This window comes from Mya arenaria, chromosome 13 (genome assembly GCF_026914265.1).
Source record: "Mya arenaria isolate MELC-2E11 chromosome 13, ASM2691426v1".
Taxonomy (NCBI): Eukaryota; Metazoa; Mollusca; class Bivalvia; order Myida; family Myidae; genus Mya; species Mya arenaria.
This window is the reverse complement of record NC_069134.1, coordinates 17,412,328-17,431,600: the sequence shown is the minus strand read 5'-3', so window position 1 is coordinate 17,431,600 and position 19,273 is coordinate 17,412,328. Positions and strand designations below refer to the sequence as shown.

Here is a 19,273-nt window from a genome sequence, read left to right as displayed (position 1 = left end):
CAAAAGATATCATATTGATATTTTACACATTACTAGATTATGTAATTACAATGAAATCGCTCGATTCATTTTTTTTTTCTTATTTTCAATTTGTTGATTTATGTTTGAAATCGTACCACATAAATGAACATTTGTGCGCGATGATCATGCAACTTTCGGCGAGTAATGGGCTATTATACCAAAGAGGAGACACATTTCCATCACAGTCGTATGTTGCACAGTATCAAGTAATTCAAACCTCTTCGATTTTGTTAAATATATCACCATAAAATATAAAAAAAAATGATAGAAAACTGTCCATGTGTCAAAATCAAACGCTTATCGATTGATCACTTTTTGAGCTATATCCGGGGTCCGTTCCGATCTCTGGATTCTCGTATTGGGCACCTTGAACGTTTTATCGATGGGGCTCAGATGTTCGCATTCTCTAGCCTCAGGCACATGTTTTATTCAAATAATGCGTGCGCATCAGAACAACATGAAGTAAGATCGCCAGCATCTAGATGTGAAACAGATGTAGAACGTGACGTCACTACGGATACGAATGACGTCACTACGGATACGAATGACGTCACTACAGATACTAATGACGTCACCACGGAAAACAGTGATGTCACCACGGAGAATAATGACGTCACTGCGCCACCGACCGTCAATGAAAGGGCATCCAGAAATGACATAGATGATGATGAGTGGCCTACATTACGCGCCTCCACTGAAGTAACGCGTAAAAAGATACCAGTGATTGTAACTCATAACGGTGAGGAACAATTTACTAACTTGTCACGACGATCTACTGGGCGTTTTTATGTTGGTGGTTATCATAAATCGGTGACTGTTCAGAACATATACTCATATGTGAATGCACGGGGCCCAACTGTAACGAACGTGCGGATTTTCCCAGTACGTAGGTCACCGAGCAGGGTTGTTATTCGCGTCAATGTCGAGGCTAATGACGCAAGTGACTTACTTTTATGTGATGGGTTTTGGCCGGACTTTGTCAAGTGTGCGCCGTGGTTAACGCGCAATGAGCTACTGGAACAATACCAGAAAGGTGGGAGTTGGCCCCTTCCTGATCGCCGCGGCCATATGGAGAATAATCGTGGTCGCAGCAGGGACGGTCATCGTTTCGACTACGAGGGTAGGCGTTACCATTCCGGACGTACGGGGGAGCGTGGGGATGTAGGGGGCCGCCGCTACCCTCCTCGTGCAGGCGGGGCTGCATCCTTTCGAGGGAGGAGAGGACATCAACGTCGGTTCACTGCGCCAAGGTTCGAGGCGCGTGGTGGTCAACCCGGAAATGGATACTCACGATACGACAGAGACATAAACTGTGAGAATAGGTTTGAGTGTCTCGGACAGATTGATACATCAGAAAACTATAATGCTGACTAATTCCATGTTTATGCGCATATTAATCATAATCTTTGTTCTGTGTTTAATGGATTTAAATATCATTACATGGAATGTGACTGGTATTTTCTCGAGTGCAACATACCTTACTGACACCCTTGTGAAACATAGCGTTGATATATGTGGAATTGCTGAACACTGGTTAAGTCCACAGAACATACACTTGTTTGATAATTTGTCTTCAGATTACTGTTACCATGCTGTTTGCGATAGTGATTTATATGACATATCGAACACTAGAAAAGTAGGAAAAGGTGGTGTTGCTATCTTATGGCACAAAAAGTACAATGATAAAAGTGTACCTCTTAACATTGATAGTGACCGTTTAGTTGGTATTCAGCTACAGTTATCACCGAATGAGTATATGTTCTTTTTTCAGTTATATCTACCATGTAGTAATCACTGTATTTCATTGTATAGAGATCATATTGATAAACTGTATGATGTATGGTACCAATACTCAAATAGTGGAGTTTGTGTGTTTCTGGGTGATTTTAATGCCAAGTACATACCAAATTTTAGTATTAGTAACCGTGACAAATTGTTAAGTCGATTTCTCGATGATTGTAATACTGTACCTGTTAACTGTTTACACATGTGTACGGGTTCACCATATTCTTTTGTGTCATATGATGAGAAATATCGAACACTGATCGACTTCATATGCATTTCAAGGGAGCTCATTGACTGTATATCAAAATGTTTCGTTTTTGATGATAGTTGTCTTAATGTGTCAAGGCATGTGCCTGTCTTTTTACAATTGCATGTTCCGAATATTGTTTTCACTGATAACGAAGCCCATGTACCAAATGTATGTCCTAACTGGCGTAAAGCAAACAATTGTGACATTGATATGTACAATAATTGCATTGAAAGAGACAGAGATATTTTGCATATAGGAGCTTGTGATCTTGATATTGACGGTATTGATTATGCATGTAATATGTTAGCTGATAAACTGTCATATTATGCTGATACTTGTATCCCAAAGAAAAGATTTATGAAATTCCTTAAGCCATACTGGAACACTAATTTGAAAAATGCTCATAAACATATGCGTGCGCTGAAGATCGTTTGGTGTGCTGACGGACGCCCACGAGGTGGCACCAACAAAAGTTATACTGACTATAAAACGGCAAAGACCGACTTTCGTCGTCTGTATGGGTACTGTGTGACGCAATATTTACAGAAACTCGATCATGATATTGACAAAATGGCTGAAGTAGATGCCAACGGTTTCTGGAAACTTGTGAATAAAAGGCGACATTGTGGTAAAAGTAAACTGTGTTCCGGTATAAACTTTAAAGGGACAGTGGTACGAGATCCCAAAGTGATAACGGATGGTTGGGCTGACTATTTCCGGGATCTATACACGCCGTCGGACATAGCAGACGACTACATCGACTGGGAACGGTCGGTGACGGCTGAGGTTCAGGATACTATCGCTTCACTGGAACCAGACCGTAACGCTACAGTACTTCCGGATACGGTTTATGACGTCATTTCCGCTCTTCCGCGTGGTAAAGCTGCTGGGATGGATGGCATACAATACGAACATCTTATTCATGCGACGAAACCGTTATCCCACGCTTTTGCAAACGTTTTTACGTGGATTCTTAGAAACGGGCACATTCCCGATTCACTGAAAAGAGGGGTCATCATAACACTACATAAAGGTGGGAAGAAACCGAAGGATAATCCTGACAATTATCCAGCAATTACCCTTTCTCCGGTTCTATTTAAGTTGTATGAACAGATACTCTTAGTGCGAAGTAAAGAGTGTATTATGGAAAACATCAATAAACAACAAGGTGGTTTTCAGGAAGGTCTTGGGTGTTCCATGACGTCATTTGTCCTTCGTGAAAGCGTACATTTCGCACGTGAACATGGGTCTAGGGTGTACGCAGCGTTTATGGACTGTAGGAAAGCATTCGATACCGTGTGGCACACCGGAATCCTTTACAAACTATTAAAGGAGTGTAAGATGGACCCCACTTCCATATTAAGTTATGCAGCGATGTACCGAGATATGACTAGCTGTGTTCGCTACCTGGGCAATATTTCCGAGTGGTTTCCGGTCCGGCAGGGTACCAGGCAGGGGGGCAAGGCCTTGCCGTTGATCTACCTCCTATACATCAACGAACTAATTAACACTCTACAAAATAGCGGTCATGGTTTTTGTATGTTTGACATGAAACTCGGATCACCAACAGTGGCAGATGACATGGTGCTTATCTCTTTTTCTGTCAGTGGACTTAATTCCATGTTAAACATTTGCGAGTTGTATTCAAAACAGTGGAGATATACATATAATGCTAACAAATGTTCAATATTGGTATTTAATGAATGTAAGAACATACAGAGTAGACGAACATTCAAACTTGGTGATAAACTTCTAAATGAAGCAAAGGACTATACTCATTTGGGAATTAAATGTGACGCGCTTCTAAATACTTCGGATATTATTCGTGACGCATGTACCAAACTGAAGGGAACGTTCATCAGCATTTGTAATAGTGGTTTACATCCTGAAACTCTTAACCCGCTGACGTCAAAGACAATATATACATCTATTGTCATACCGAAGACTTTATATGGGTGTGAATTATGGTCATTCATATCGCCATCGGACTTACTGAAACTAGAAAGAGCGCACCGATTTTGCATTAAATATATGCAATCACTCCATAAGAGCAGCAATACAGACTGGTCACTCTGTGCTTTAGCTATTCCACCCTTTGAAACATATGTGGATTTGCGAAAACTTCAATTTTTCGGGCAATTATGTCGGCTCCGAAATACATATATCGCTAAACAGGTGTTCAACATACGACTGTGTACGTACCTTGGATATGATAACCAATCTCGTGGCTGTATACCAGATTTTTACAGACTGTTATCGAAATACGGACTTCTAGATATATTGCTAAACTACATGCATAGCGGGACCTTTCCGTCACAATATACGTGGAAAGCAATCATTGATACTTACGTCAAAAATCCAATTCTCGTAAGTCAGTATAGAAGACTAAATCGGTCCAGTTTCAACCCATTCGTTTGCACTGTACTAAGGAAGAAGACTGGAGCAACCTTATGGGAAGTGTCAAGAAATAGTCCTAGATTATCTCCCCTGTGTTCCACAATACTTCGCACAATGTGTCAACTCGTTTCGAACAACTTTACGAGACGTTGCGTCAAATGTGATATGCTGACAGATAATATGGTTGTTCACAGAATTTGCTTTTGTCTCAAGTTGCAAAATTGTAGACTGAAAATGTGGGATTATTTAATGCTCAACTTTATGAACTTCAATAACTTGCGCACGATGAGCCCATTGATACAATCTGTTCATATTCTATCTCAGGCAGGAACAGTGGATAGTACAATGTCAATGAGTGATTTGTACCTTGCTAAAATCATATGTAGCTTGTGTCAATAACTTGTTGAATTAAGTTGATCCAGAATTAGGTATATTGTAAAATCACACTTATCTTTCCTAGTTATTTCGTTTTTCGTACTAGCTTTGCATTTATGTGTGTAATTATACCTAGGAATAGAGGGCTGCTCTAAATCTAAATATTTCTTACCAATGCTTAATTTTGTTATCTTTCAAAAGTACTTGATATTTTATTCTGTTTGTCTACTTGTGTACATAATATGCATGTTTGGTTTACTCGTATTGTTTGAATATTATTGTGTTAAATGTAATTCATAATACGTGTCATTATTTGTATATATATCAATGTTTTGCTCTTCATTTCATGGAGGAATAAAAAGTATCTATCTATCTATCTATTATGTATTTCTTTGTCTCGTATACGCATGCTGTCGTGTTATCATGAACTGGGTTCTTTGAAATAAACTTGTAGACAACATCATTAAACAAAACATGTTGTTTAAGATTCTTTATTTTCGTTTATATTATCAGTGTTAATCATATGAAGTTAGAAGCAACATTTTCAATGAGACAAGAAGTAACTTGATACTGACATCACACCGAGATGTGTCATAAATAGATTTGCATCATAAAAGATTTGAGATTCACTTCTCATAAAGGGTCCGTTCCACCTGCACATATGCAATATACGGAACAATTCAAATAAGTATCAAGAAAATAAAAAAATATGTTTGTGTATATATATAATCTATTTGTAAAGATAAAACAATCGTTGTACTTAAAACTATCAATACTATATACATACCCCATAAATACAATCAAATGTATGCAATGTTCAACCTCATAACCATACGAAATCATAAAATCTTTAAAAACAAAAACAACAACAAGAAAATAATTATAGCAGAGATTCGAAAAGCGAGATTCGACATTTGAGCATTTTCTAATAACAATTGTAAAACAACAACAAGACAAATGTATTGTACCTATTAAAAACTGATACAGATATTATGGATTATATGCTTTAATTATATCCCCTTATTACAAAGATGAGATATTAGAATTAAATATACAATACGTTAGTAGATAGCAAACTAGAGAAAAGGGCATACCCATGTATTATCAGTTTTCTAAGCTTCAAAATCTCAAAAACAACAATGTAAGCTTTTTATTGTATATGTATACCCTGTTAATACCATTTATCTAAACTTCATTATCCCTACAAATCCTTACAAAGAGAACGGATTTTGATTTTGAAAACAAAAGATTGTCCTCTGATTAAAGATTAAAATTGGACACCTGCTTTTCGACTCCACAACGATTATAAACACTCATTATATAACATGTGCCTGCAATTTGCGCTGTCTTGAAAATATTCAAGTGCTAAATTAACTTGAGTTCATGACTTAATAGCACAGAAAAGTCTGTAAATATGAGAACATATGTTGGTTCGCAAGAAACCTAATTGATGACATTGTCCTTAATAGGGTAACATGATCCATAGATATGAATCGTAACAAATTAGCACCGTGCGCATTCAAAACAACCAGCTTTTTCATAAGAACCCAAACCAACTGTCCGTCCCGCTAGCCCTCAGTTAGAGGAGTGCTGTAGCGCTTCACTCCCGCGGTACTTGGGCACGAGCGCCTCGAACATGACCTGACACAGGCGCTCGGTGTCATACTGGTGACGCCAGTTCCAGTCACGACGAGCGTTAGAGTCGTCGAACACCATCGGCCACGTGTCAGCTGGAAAACAGGGGAGGTAAAAGGACTGTTTATAAAGATATTCTTTAATGACACCATGGGGAGGTTACAAACGGATAAACTTTTGCTTAAAAACTCGCATTTTTTTTAAGAATTTGGTTGGATATGTTCGGTCGAGAAACTCGGTCGATCAAAACCTAACTATTTCAAAGACATAATAAGATGTTGGCCGCTAAAGAAAACCCGCTAGATAAACTTGTTGCTGATAGGTCATGTTGGCAAGCCCTCTTGTAGACAGTTGGGTGTTTACACGCAAATATTAAACATGTAAACAAACAGCGGTATTTTATTTATATTTTGCAGAGAACAACCGTTCGTACCTATGGCCTGCCTGCCATCCGGCTTGTATGTCATGGTAAAATGCGGGATGTATCGCTTCACAATGTCCTCCAGGATCCGCGGGGTGAAGCTCATCGCCTGGATGTTGTACGTCCGCATTTTCAACTGATCGTTGGGCAGCTGAAACATAGCATAAGAACGAGTCAAGGCATTGTCCAAATTATAACAATTCAACATGTAGGCAAACAACAGTTTAAGAAATATAGTGATATTATATCGGTAGTAATAAGTGTACCTGTTCTTCGTTGCGCGTCATTCAGTTTGTTAAATACATCTAAAATCCTTGTAATTGCTGCATACGCTTTAGCGGAGTGTATACAACTTTAGAGTCTAGGAATGTGTATGATCAGCAAGCGGTAAATACGCAGACAGACTGCCATTACGAGCATACCTCCATGAATTCAGAGATGGAGCGGAGACAGTCCTCAATGTACATCATGGGCAGCATGGTGTCCGGCTCCAGGTAACACTGGTAGTGGCCGTGCTTTAGGGCCTCGTGAAATATCGCCACTGCATAGTCTGAAATACCAAATAATATGTTACGAGAGTAGAATGGTGTCCGGCTCAAGGTCACATTGGTAGTGACCTTCAGGGCCTCGTGAAATCTCGCCACTGCATAGTCTGAAATACCAACATACCATGTCACGAGATATAAGTGGTGTCCGGCTCAAGGTGACACTGGTAGTTGCCGTGCGTCAGGTCCCGGGAAATATCGCTACTGCCTAGTCTAGAACAACGTGAACGATTCCTCTTGTATACGGTTCAATTAAAGGCTGCATAAACATGTATAGTCTCCTCGAACCATACAATTATACAGTTATCTAACCACAGACCAATAAGAAAAATATAAACATAGTATACGGAGGAAAGGGTTCATGCACGACAAAATCGAGATGAACGGCGAGATCGCGTTTTTTCTAATACATGATGGAACTGCAAATGTGTACATACTTATGTTATAAGCACGATTTTAGGGATGAGCTAGAAACCTTACCGGTGGTTCCGCCGCCCGGATTGGTGTCGGAGGAGATGATACCGGGGAATCGCAGACTCCGGAAGTCTAGTCCGAACCGCTCGTGGTAGTACTATGGAAAATATCAGTGAACATGGAGAAAAAGACACGACCAGTGCACAGTTACTTGGTATTTGGACTGAATATTTAATATGTAAAAATAAACGACCAAAAGTAGATTATTTGTTTATTATGTGTATCATAAAGTACTTAAACACATTTTTTGTATTCTCAGTCCAAGAGATCACCCTAGAGACCAATCGCTCGACTGGCCAAAAAAAGCAGTCCAAATACCAAGTAACTCATGTGGACCAATGCGCCATTCATGTCTCTTGCTGAGAGGCGGACACTTATACCACGATAGTTCAACTTGTATTTATAAAACAAGGTTATCTCATTAACCAATTGGTAAAAAAAAACTAAAATGTCCTTGTAAATAAAATTTACTGACAAATTAGCTGACACGCACAATTACAAACCGTTTCAAGTTTATGTAACACATTGGTTTGCACTGATTTACCGAAAAGCTTTCAATCATGTCAATACAATTTTAATTGCCGCTGAATATAAATTAGGCTAATCTCGGATATGCATTCCTTCTGTTATTGCGTTTAACGTTGTCATGAATTTTGCGCAATAACTATAATCGTTTAATTTGCCCCTTTGGGTGAGTGGATAAAGTTTCGGTTTTTTCTTGACTAAACCGGCTTTGTTTCGCTCACCACATCAAAAAGGTTTTTTGTAGTGTCTGGTTTTTAAACTTTCATTGAATTTTTGTTTGCAATTTCAGTATCAAAGAGTATAATAATTATAACATAAGTGTTTTAGATGCATAACCGTGAAAATATTGTTGGTGCCAAAACATGAGCGAGTCCCTTAAAAGTTAAAACACACACAAGTAAACATTACCTCTCCCAGCAGTTCTGCGTGCACCTTTGAGACCCCGTAGATGGTCCGTGGTCGCTGGATGGTCAGGTCCGGAGTCGGGTTCCGGGGGGAATCGGGACCAAACGCGCCTGAAGAGCGTAAAATGAATAAGGTTTAGAAATAAACTACATTTCTTGTGCAGTGACGTGATTTTACACACAGGGTCAAGACATCATGGGGGATCTATTATTTGACATGCATATGGAAGAGTGGGATCCATGTTTTCGCACTGACGATTCAGTTAATGTTGCCCTCATATATTGTGTAAAGAGCAAACAAGTTGATGGTTCTATATTGGTATGGAACTCTTGTATTCCGTGCAGTCTTTTGGCGTTTACGTATAGCCGAAGAAGTGAAATGACTAACAAACCCAACGCTCATCGTCTTTGCTATGTACGTACAGTTTGGTGTCTTATTGATTGTTTGCTCTCGAGTGGCGCTGCGAAGCGCACACATATCCGTGAAAATGCGATACTGACCTATGGTACTGGGCACAAACAGCTTGATGCCGTACTGGTTGGATAGCTCAAGGATGTTGTGCAGCCCCTCGACGTTGACACGCATGGCGAGAGGGACATTCTGCTCCCCGATTGCGCTAAGCAGGGCACTGAAGTGGACGACCCAGTCCACTCGGTAGTTGACCACGATCTCCTGGAGATTCTTGAAGTCAAGGATGTCCGCGTAGACGTACGGGCCTAGTGGAGGGGAGCGGGAGGATAATTTGTGTTTATATGATTAAATCATTTTTACCAAAATGAGTTTATTTGAAGTATTATTATTTCACAAGACGCGGAAATTCCCTTGTAGCCATAGCTATTAGAACAGATTTCCTGACAAAAATATCGGAAAGTATGTGGAAATCCCCGAACGATGTTAGAAAGATATTGTCGGCAATAAATCGGCGTCATAAGTTAAGAATAGTTCATGAAAATATGTATGGCATAACCGAAATATGTCCCAGGATATTTAACCACACCCACCTGTTTCTAGAATGTGGTCCGGGGCCTTGATGATGTCCGACATGATCACATTGTACTGCCCATACTTTCCTCTGGAATAAAGTACACGTTATTTCTAGACCCAATGTAATGCAACAGTACAATCGAAACAAAAACAGTGTGCATTGTATGAATCTAATATAAATGAAAATTATTAAATACAAATGTATTTTGACATTTGAAATGCTTTTGACTCTGAATGAGTTGTATTTAAGTACATGTACTTTTATGCGGGTTGATTCTCTTTACCTTAAAAGTTTCGCCAGCCCTTGTCCAAGTTGACCAAGGCTTCCTGCGTAAAAGAAAATAAACATCATACTAAATGTAGTTGATTAACATCATTTCACAAAATTAACTTGAAACATCGGTACTATTTTCAATCAATGAACTGATTTTAAATACGCCGTACCTGTTATCAAAACTGTTGGTTTGTCCATGTTCTTTTTCCTGTGAAGGAAGTCCTCGTGGAATTGCCGCACGAGCACACATGCGGTTGCAGGCGTCCGTGACGCCACTCCACCTTGTGATGTCACATGACTAACGCACAAGCTGCATGCCCTCTGACCCAAAGATCTCAGCGCCACGCGGAGGCTCATCTGTGTAGACTCTTGAACAAAATGGTAAGAATTTTATACGTGTAAGTATCAAGTTCCAAAAATGTCATATTTAAAAAATCTTCAATTTATTATGATTTCCGGCAAGCCAATATTTAAAGCAAGTAAATGTCCAGATGTCGAGTTGGCTAAGCATTCCAGCCTGATAGCCAGTCCGTCTTTTTAATAACGAACCAGCAGGAAGTTCAACCTAGCTGGAAAGATCTTAATTTTCGAGCCCGCTAAACAGCCTGTCCGTAGTTTGCAATGTCAATGACCTAATGACGAGTTGGCTAGATAGTTTAGCTAGATAGCCAGTCAGTTGTTTGCAATGACAATCAAGACTAATTAGCTACATAGCTAGTCAGTTTATCTTTCGCAATGTCTTGATTAATAGCTTGCAAGACATTCCAACTAGACAGCGGACTATATTTTGGTGGCAATAACATAATGACGAGATGGCTAAACATGCAAGTTGGATAGCCATTCCATCTTTCATTCATCCAGATAGCAAGTCCGTATTCTATATAAGCAATGACCTAATGTCGGTCTTACAGGAAAGTCTAATCAGATAGTCAGATGGATCGACATACCAGCTAGAAAGTTAATACAACTTTGGCAATATCAATGTCTAAATGTCAAGCCTGCTAGATGGACTAGCTAGATAGTCAGTCAGCATTTAGCAATGACAATGTTCTAATGTCAAGCCTGCTAAATGGACTAGCTAGATAGTCAGACAGCATTTAGCAATGACAATGTTCTTATGTCAAGCCTGCTAGATGGACTAGCTAGATAGTCAGTCAGCATTTAGCAATGACAGTGTTCTTATGTCAAGCCTGCTAGATGGACTAGCTAGATAGTCAGACAGCATTTAGCAATGCCAATGTTCTTATGTCAAGCCTGCTAGATGGACTAGCTAGATAGTCAGTCAGCATTTAGCAATGACAGTGTTCTTATGTCAAGCCTGCTAGATGGACTAGCTAGATAGTCAGTCAGCATTTAGCAATGACAGTGTTCTTATGTCAAGCCTGCTAGATGGACTAGCTAGATAGTCAGTCAGCATTTAGCAATGACAGTGTTCTTATGTAAAGCCTGCTAGATGAACTAGCTAGATAGTCAGTCAGCATTTAGCAATGACAATGTTCTAATGTCAAGCCTGCTAGATGACCTAGCTAGATAGTCAGTCAGCATTTAGCAATAACAGTGTTCTAATGTCAAGCCTGCTAGATGGCCTAGCTAGATAGGCAGTCAGCATTTAGCAATGACAATGTTCTTATGTCAAGCCTGCTAGATGACCTAGCTAGATAGTCAGTCAGCATTTAACAATGACAATGTTCTTATGTCAAGCCTGCTAGATGGACTAGCTAGATAGTCAGTCAGCATTTAGCAATGACAATGTTCTTATGTCAAGCCTGCTAGATGAACTAGCTAGATAGTCAGTCAGCATTTAGCAATGACAGTGTTCTTATGTCAAGCCTGCTAGATGGCCTAGCTAGATAGTCAGTCAGCATTTAGCAATGACAATGTTCTTATGTCAAGCCTGCTAGATGAACTAGCTAGATAGTCAGTCAGCATTTAGCAATGACAATGTTCTTATGTCAAGCCTGCTAGATGAACTAGCTAGATAGTCAGTCAGCATTTAGCAATGACAATGTTCTTATGTCAAGCCTGCTAGATGAACTAGCTAGATAGTCAGTCAGCATTTAGCAATGACATTGTTCTTATGTCAAGCCTGCTAGATGGCCTAGCTAGATAGTCAGTCAGCATTTAGCAATGACAATGTTCTTATGTCAAGCCTGCTAGATGACCTACCTAGATAGTCAGTCAGCATTTAGCAATGACAATGTTCTTATGTCAAGCCTGCTAGATGACCTAGCTAAATAGTCAGTCAGCATTTAGCAATGACAATGTTCTTATGTCAAGCCTGCTAGATGGCCTAGCTAGATAGTCAGTCAGCATTAAGCAATGACAATGTTCTTATGTCAAGCCTGCTAGATGACCTAGCTAGATAGTCAGTCAGCATTTAGCAATGACAATGTTCTTATGTCAAGCCTGCTAGATGTACTAGCTAGATAGTCAGTCAGCATTTAGCAATGACAATGTTCTAATGTCAAGCCTGCTAGATGGACTAGCTAGATAGTCAGTCAGCATTAAGCATTGACTATGTTCTAATGTCAAGCCTGCTAGATGTACTAGCTAGATAGTCAGTCAGCATTTAGCAATGACAATGTTCTAATGTCAAGCCTGCTAGATGGACTAGCTAGATAGTCAGTCAGCATTTAGCAATGACAGTGTTCTTATGTCAAGCCTGCTAGATGAACTAGCTAGATAGTCAGTCAGCATTTAGCAATGACAGTGTTCTAACATCAAGCCTGCTAGATGAACTAGCTAGATAGTCAGTCAGCATTTAGCAATGACAATGTTCTTATGTCAAGCCTGCTAGATGAACTAGCTAGATAGTCAGTCAGTATTTAGCAATGACAGTGTTTTAATGTCAAGCCTGCTAGATGGACTAGCTAGATAGTCAGTCAGCATTAAGCAATGACAATGTTCTTATGTCAAGCCTGCTAGATGACCTAGCTAGATAGTCAGTCAGCATTTAGCATTGACTATGTTCTTATGTCAAGCCTGCTAAATGGACTAGCTAGATAGTCAGTCAGCATTTAGCAATGACAATGTTCTTATGTCAAGCCTGCTAGATGAACTAGCTAGATAGTCAGTCAGCATTTAGCAATGACAATGTTCTAATGTCAAGCCTGCTAGATGACCTAGCTAGATAGTCAGTCAGCATTTAGCAATAACAGCGTTCTAATGTCAAGCCTGCTAGATGGCCTAGCTGGATAGTCAGTCAGCATTTAGCAATGACAATGTTCTTATGTCAAGCCTGCTAGATGACCTAGCTAGATAGTCAGTCAGCATTTAGCAATGACAATGTTCTTATGTCAAGCCTGCTAGATGGACTAGCTAGATAGTCAGTCAGCATTTAGCAATGACAATGTTCTTATGTCAAGCCTGCTAGATGAACTAGCTAGATAGTCAGTCAGCATTTAGCAATGACAGTGTTCTTATGTCAAGCCTGCTAGATGGCCTAGCTAGATAGTCAGTCAGCATTTAGCAATGACAGTGTTCTTATGTCAAGCCTGCTAGATGGCCTAGCTAGATAGTCAGTCAGCATTTAGCAATGACAATGTTCTTATGTCAAGCCTGCTCGATGAACTAGCTAGATAGTCAGTCAGCATTTAGCAATGACATTGTTCTTATATCAAGCCTGCTAGATGACCTAGCTAGATAGTCAGTCAGCATTTAGCAATGACATTGTTCTTATGTCAAGCCTGCTAGATGGCCTAGCTAGATAGTCAGTCAGCATTTAGCAATGACAATGTTCTTATGTCAAGCCTGCTAGATGACCTACCTAGATAGTCAGTCAGCATTTAGCAATGACAATGTTCTTATGTCAAGCCTGCTAGATGACCTAGCTAGATAGTCAGTCAGCATTTAGCAATGACAATGTTCTTATGTCAAGCCTGCTAGATGGCCTAGCTAGATAGTCAGTCAGCATTAAGCATTGACTATGTTCTAATGTCAAGCCTGCTAGATGTACTAGCTAGATAGTCAGTCAGCATTTAGCAATGACAGTGTTCTAATGTCAAGCCTGCTAGATGGACTAGCTAGATAGTCAGTCAGCATTTAGCAATGACAGTGTTCTTATGTCAAGCCTGCTAGATGAACTAGCTAGATAGTCAGTCAGCATTTAGCAATGACAGTGTTCTAACATCAAGCCTGCTAGATGAACTAGCTAGATAGTCAGTCAGCATTTAGCAATGACAGTGTTCTTATGTCAAGCCTGCTAGATGAACTAGCTAGATAGTCAGTCAGTATTTAGCAATGACAGTGTTTTAATGTCAAGCCTGCTAGATGGACTAGCTAGATAGTCAGTCAGCATTAAGCAATGACAATGTTCTTATGTCAAGCCTGCTAGATGACCTAGCTAGATAGTCAGTCAGCATTTAGCATTGACTATGTTCTTATGTCAAGCCTGCTAAATGGACTAGCTAGATAGTCAGTCAGCATTTAGCAATGACAATGTTCTTATGTCAAGCCTGCTAGATGAACTAGCTAGATAGTCAGTCAGCATTTAGCAATGACAATGTTCTAATGTCAAGCCTGCTAGATGACCTAGCTAGATAGTCAGTCAGCATTTAGCAATGACAGTGTTCTAATGTCAAGCCTGCTAGATGGCCTAGCTGGATAGTCAGTCAGCATTTAGCAATGACAATATTCTTATGTCAAGCCTGCTAGATGACCTAGCTAGATAGTCAGTCAGCATTTAGCAATGACAATGTTCTTATGTCAAGCCTGCTAGATGGACTAGCTAGATAATCAGTCAGCATTTAGCAATGACAATGTTCTTATGTCAAGCCTGCTAGATGAACTAGCTAGATAGTCAGTCAGCATTTAGCAATGACAGTGTTCTTATGTCAAGCCTGCTAGATGGCCTAGCTAGATAGTCAGTCAGCATTTAGCAATGACAGTGTTCTTATGTCAAGCCTGCTAGATGGCCTAGCTAGATAGTCAGTCAGCATTTAGCAATGACAATGTTCTTATGTCAAGCCTGCTAGATGAACTAGCTAGATAGTCAGTCAGCATTTAGCAATGACAATGTTCTTATGTCAAGCCTGCTAGATGACCTACCTAGATAGTCAGTCAGCATTTAGCAATGACAATGTTCTTATGTCAAGCCTGCTAGATGACCTAGCTAGATAGTCAGTCAGCATTTAGCAATGACAATGTTCTTATGTCAAGCCTGCTAGATGGCCTAGCTAGATAGTCAGTCAGCATTCAGCATTGACTATGTTCTAATGTCAAGCCTGCTAGATGTACTAGCTAGATAGTCAGTCAGCATTTAGCAATGACAGTGTTCTAATGTCAAGCCTACTAGATGAACTAGCTAGATAGTCAGTCAGCATTAAGCAATGACAATGTTCTAATGTCAAGCCTGCTAGATGACCCTGCTAGATAGTCAGTCAGCATTTAGCAATGACAATGTTTTAATGTCAAGCCTGCTAGATGACCCAGCTAGATAGTCAGTCAGCATTTAGCAATGAAAATGTTCTTATGTCAAGCCTGCTAGATGAACTAGCTAGCTAGCTAGATAGTCAGTCAGCATTTAGCAATGACAATGTTCTTATGTCAAGCCTGCTAGATGGCCTAGCTAGATAGTCAGTCAGCATTTAGCAATGACAATGTTCTTATGTCAAGCCTGCTAGATGGCCTAGCTAGATAGTCAGTCAGCATTTAGCAATGACAGTGTTCTAATGTCAAGCCTGCTAGATGGACTAGCTAGATAGTCAGTCAGCATTAAGCAATGACAATGTTCTTATGTCAAGCCTGCTAGATGACCTAGCTAGATGGTCAGTCAGCATTTAGCAATGACAATGTTCTTATGTCAAGCCTGCTAGATGACCTAGCTAGATAGTCAGTCAGTATTTAGCAATGACAATGTGTAAATGTCGAGCCAGTAAGATGACCTAACTTAATAGTTAGTCAGCATTTAGCAACAGCAATGTTTAAATGTCAAGCCTTCCAGATAATATAGCTAGCTAATGTGACAGCATTTCTTCGAAATATCAATGTCCAAATCTCAAGCTTGCTAGATGGTCCCGCTAGCAAATGTGAGAGCATTTCGAAATCTCAATGTCTAAACATCAAGTCTGCTTAATGGTCCAGCTTGCTAATGTGACAGCATATCGAATTCGCGTAATGGTCCAGCTTGCTATGGCTAATGTGACAGATATTCGCAATCTCAATGTTTAAATGCCAAACTTGCTAAATTGTCCAGCTAGCTAATGTTACCTCATCTCGAAATATCAATATCTTACGCCAAGCTTGCTTAATGGTCCAGCTAGCTAATGTTACAGCATTTCGAAATATCAATATCTTTCGCCAAGCTTGCTTAATGGTCCAGCTAGCTAATGTTACAGCATCTCGAAATATCAATATCTTTCGCCAAGCTTGCTTAATGGTCCAGCTAGCTAATGTTACAGCATCTCGAAATATCAATATCTCAATGTCAAGACCTCTTAATATTCCAGCTAGCTATCAGCCTGTTTTTGTGTTTTTGTGATAATGAACTAGCTTGATATTCCAGCTAGATAAACTGTCCGACTTCTGAATTGGTATAGTCCAAATGTTGAACTGAATGGACATTCAGCTTGATACTATGAGTAGTCTGTCCGACTATTCAATAACAAGGTATTTTTTTCTGCGAAAAACAACGTTGTGTACAGGCGGGAATTAGTTCCCAATAGCTTCAGCATATCTGATTGCGTGATATGATCGATTGATACAAGTGACTGATAACAACGTTTAGTGATTGTTATTTTGTCGCACTTGTCCTGGATCTCTTTGAACATTGTCCGCGTTTATAAACATGTAGGTATATAACGGATCGTAAGCAAACAAAGGTCTTTTGACAACCAAGTGCAATGGCGGATAAAAGCGGGTTTTCAGTCAATGCATGCAGAATGCTTGTTAGTTGACCGAAATTACACCAATGAGAAAGAGTTAAGAGACACACATTTTGTTCAATTGTCATGAACAAAATGGGAATGGTTCAAGTTTGTATGCTGTATTGGGTGACATTACATGGCATTACATGTTCAAACGTTGTAAGAACATGTATAAACCTACGACTTATCGACAGTTTAATTAAAAGTCTTTAAAGGTAGTTAGAAACAAGTTTTTAATTGAAATGCAATTAAGATTATCATTTCCTTTTGCGACTGCATATTGTTTTTAAAGGCTGGTGAGGCGTTAAGTTATGAAAATACATGTATGTTTATGCTAACAGCAAAACCCTCCGATAGTTTTGAAGTGATAGTTTTCTTTCGTGCAGTCGGTGTGCAAAAACCGGTCGATTGCGGTTGAATACCTATCGCTTATAATAGCATGGCTTTTCCAATACTGAACATTATGAAATCATAAGTAAATTTGATTATAAGTCTTATGAAATGTCATTCAATACGAACATAAAATAGCAGCATGTTTACTTTAAAACAAACAGATCAGGGGCGGCCCAGAATTTGACGTAAGGGGCCTTACTTGGAGCGTTACCTTTTGACTTGCGCCATGCCATTTTAGCCTAAGTTTATTTGGTTTAATAAAGTGTTGGCTAATGGGTTTTTTGGGTACTCACTCATGACATTTTAACACTTCCTAGTCCGCAATTATGCAGTTTGTGTTAGTTTAATATTTTTTTTCCTATATTGAAATAAAAAATAATATAGGACGATTTTTGTTTTGATTTTTTTTTGGGGGGGGGGCGTGCGCCGGATATGAGCCCCCGCTACCCCATCCCGCCCCGGATCCGTTAGTATGACAGAACGACGACGTTTCATACATAGAAATGAAATTAAAACATTGAAAATAAGTATTCGATTTTTAAATGAACCACAATAGCAACAAATATGCGATTAATTTCCACGAAATGTTGGAAGGAAACCCCCAAATGAAAAATTAACGTGAATCATGAAACGTTAAGGTGCATTTATATATCAGTGAGAAAGTAACGCTAACAGCTTGCGTTAATTAACGTATTGAATCTTGATCATATATAGAAGGACGGAAAACAGTCGGTCAGTAGGTGAACCATGAAATGAAATCAAACATGGTAAACATATATTACTATAGGTTATGTCGCCTAGAGCTAAATTTAAATGTCCTATGATATGACTCTGTCAGGGAGTACAAGCTGACTTCTGCATGTAGATTTGGAAAAGTCATGAAGCAGATGTAAGAACGTTTGTATGTACAGATGTTTTAAAAATGTCAACATTCAATAAGGCGTATGGCCTGCTTAATGCATTTTTATATACACGTATACACAACTTTCATCATTGTTTCAAACCTCTTAAACGAATTATATCTTTCTACAAAATAGAAACATGGTATTGTCTACTTACATTAGGGCTATTATGGGTGATCCTGGTAAATTCCGACAAATTAAACGCGAAAACTAGTGTATTTCGTCTAGTTTACAAACACGTGAGCCAAGCCTCCAAAATCAACCAATCAAATTGTGCGCAACTGGAGGTGTGTCATTGATCGTAAACGCACTTTTCGTAAAGGTTTTTTTCTCAAACAAGATTATATCAAGCGTTAAGCTTTTGAATAAGGTCTCAATACTAGAACAGTATATACAAGTTACTTGTCTTTCTTTGCTTTAAGCTTTTCTTGTAATATTGAACATGATTATAATACCATTTGACTTGGCCAGGATCAACCAAAGAATTTTAATAAGCTTTTCACGTCAGGTCAGAATTGTATTATCGTAGTATCCATTTGTATTGAATGATATACCAGAATACATATGGTTGACCAACTTTTTTTGGTTCGGAGTCAAGCTATTTTAAGTTGCTTTCGGAATTATTGCATGCATCATTACGTTCAGTAAAAAGTGACCATTGCAATTCAAAATATGACTTTAAACGTACACTACCAAAGGTTCATTTTTAATAAAACTCAGCATGCTTTATAAAGTGCTCGCCTCGAACAAATACGAGTAACACTTCACACTCGAATGAATCGCGGGGTTATTTCGTATTGCTTGAATTTGTATTTGTCAATAAAACTTAAATGTTTCTGTTCCTTTCGTGATAACTCTTGATCTGATGCCCCGGTGTTAGTATTAACCAAGGCCCGCATGTCACAACATTACCTAAGTCAAATCTCAATCTCAACTCATTTTACCACATAACATAAAAAAATATAAATCGTACATGTTTTTGATTTTTTAAAGCGCATTCTCTCGTAGAATGTCGATTAAAAAC

At 39.1% G+C, this 19,273-nt stretch overlaps 1 protein-coding gene across 1 annotated transcript; it reads right to left on the bottom strand.

Annotated features, from left to right (window-relative positions):
- Positions 1-5,303: 5,303 nt before the first annotated feature.
- Positions 5,304-18,549, bottom strand: LOC128213049 (L-threonine 3-dehydrogenase, mitochondrial-like). The gene is made up of 10 exons (XM_052918530.1): positions 18,407-18,549; positions 10,262-10,459; positions 10,102-10,144; positions 9,835-9,905; positions 9,334-9,549; positions 8,837-8,943; positions 7,910-8,000; positions 7,307-7,434; positions 6,897-7,035; positions 5,304-6,558 (listed from the first exon to the last, which is right to left on the bottom strand). Exons 2-10 carry the CDS (start codon positions 10,446-10,448, stop codon positions 6,404-6,406), a joined length of 1,137 nt encoding a protein of 378 aa, XP_052774490.1. The 5' UTR covers positions 10,449-10,459; positions 18,407-18,549; the 3' UTR covers positions 5,304-6,403.
- Positions 18,550-19,273: the final 724 nt, after the last annotated feature.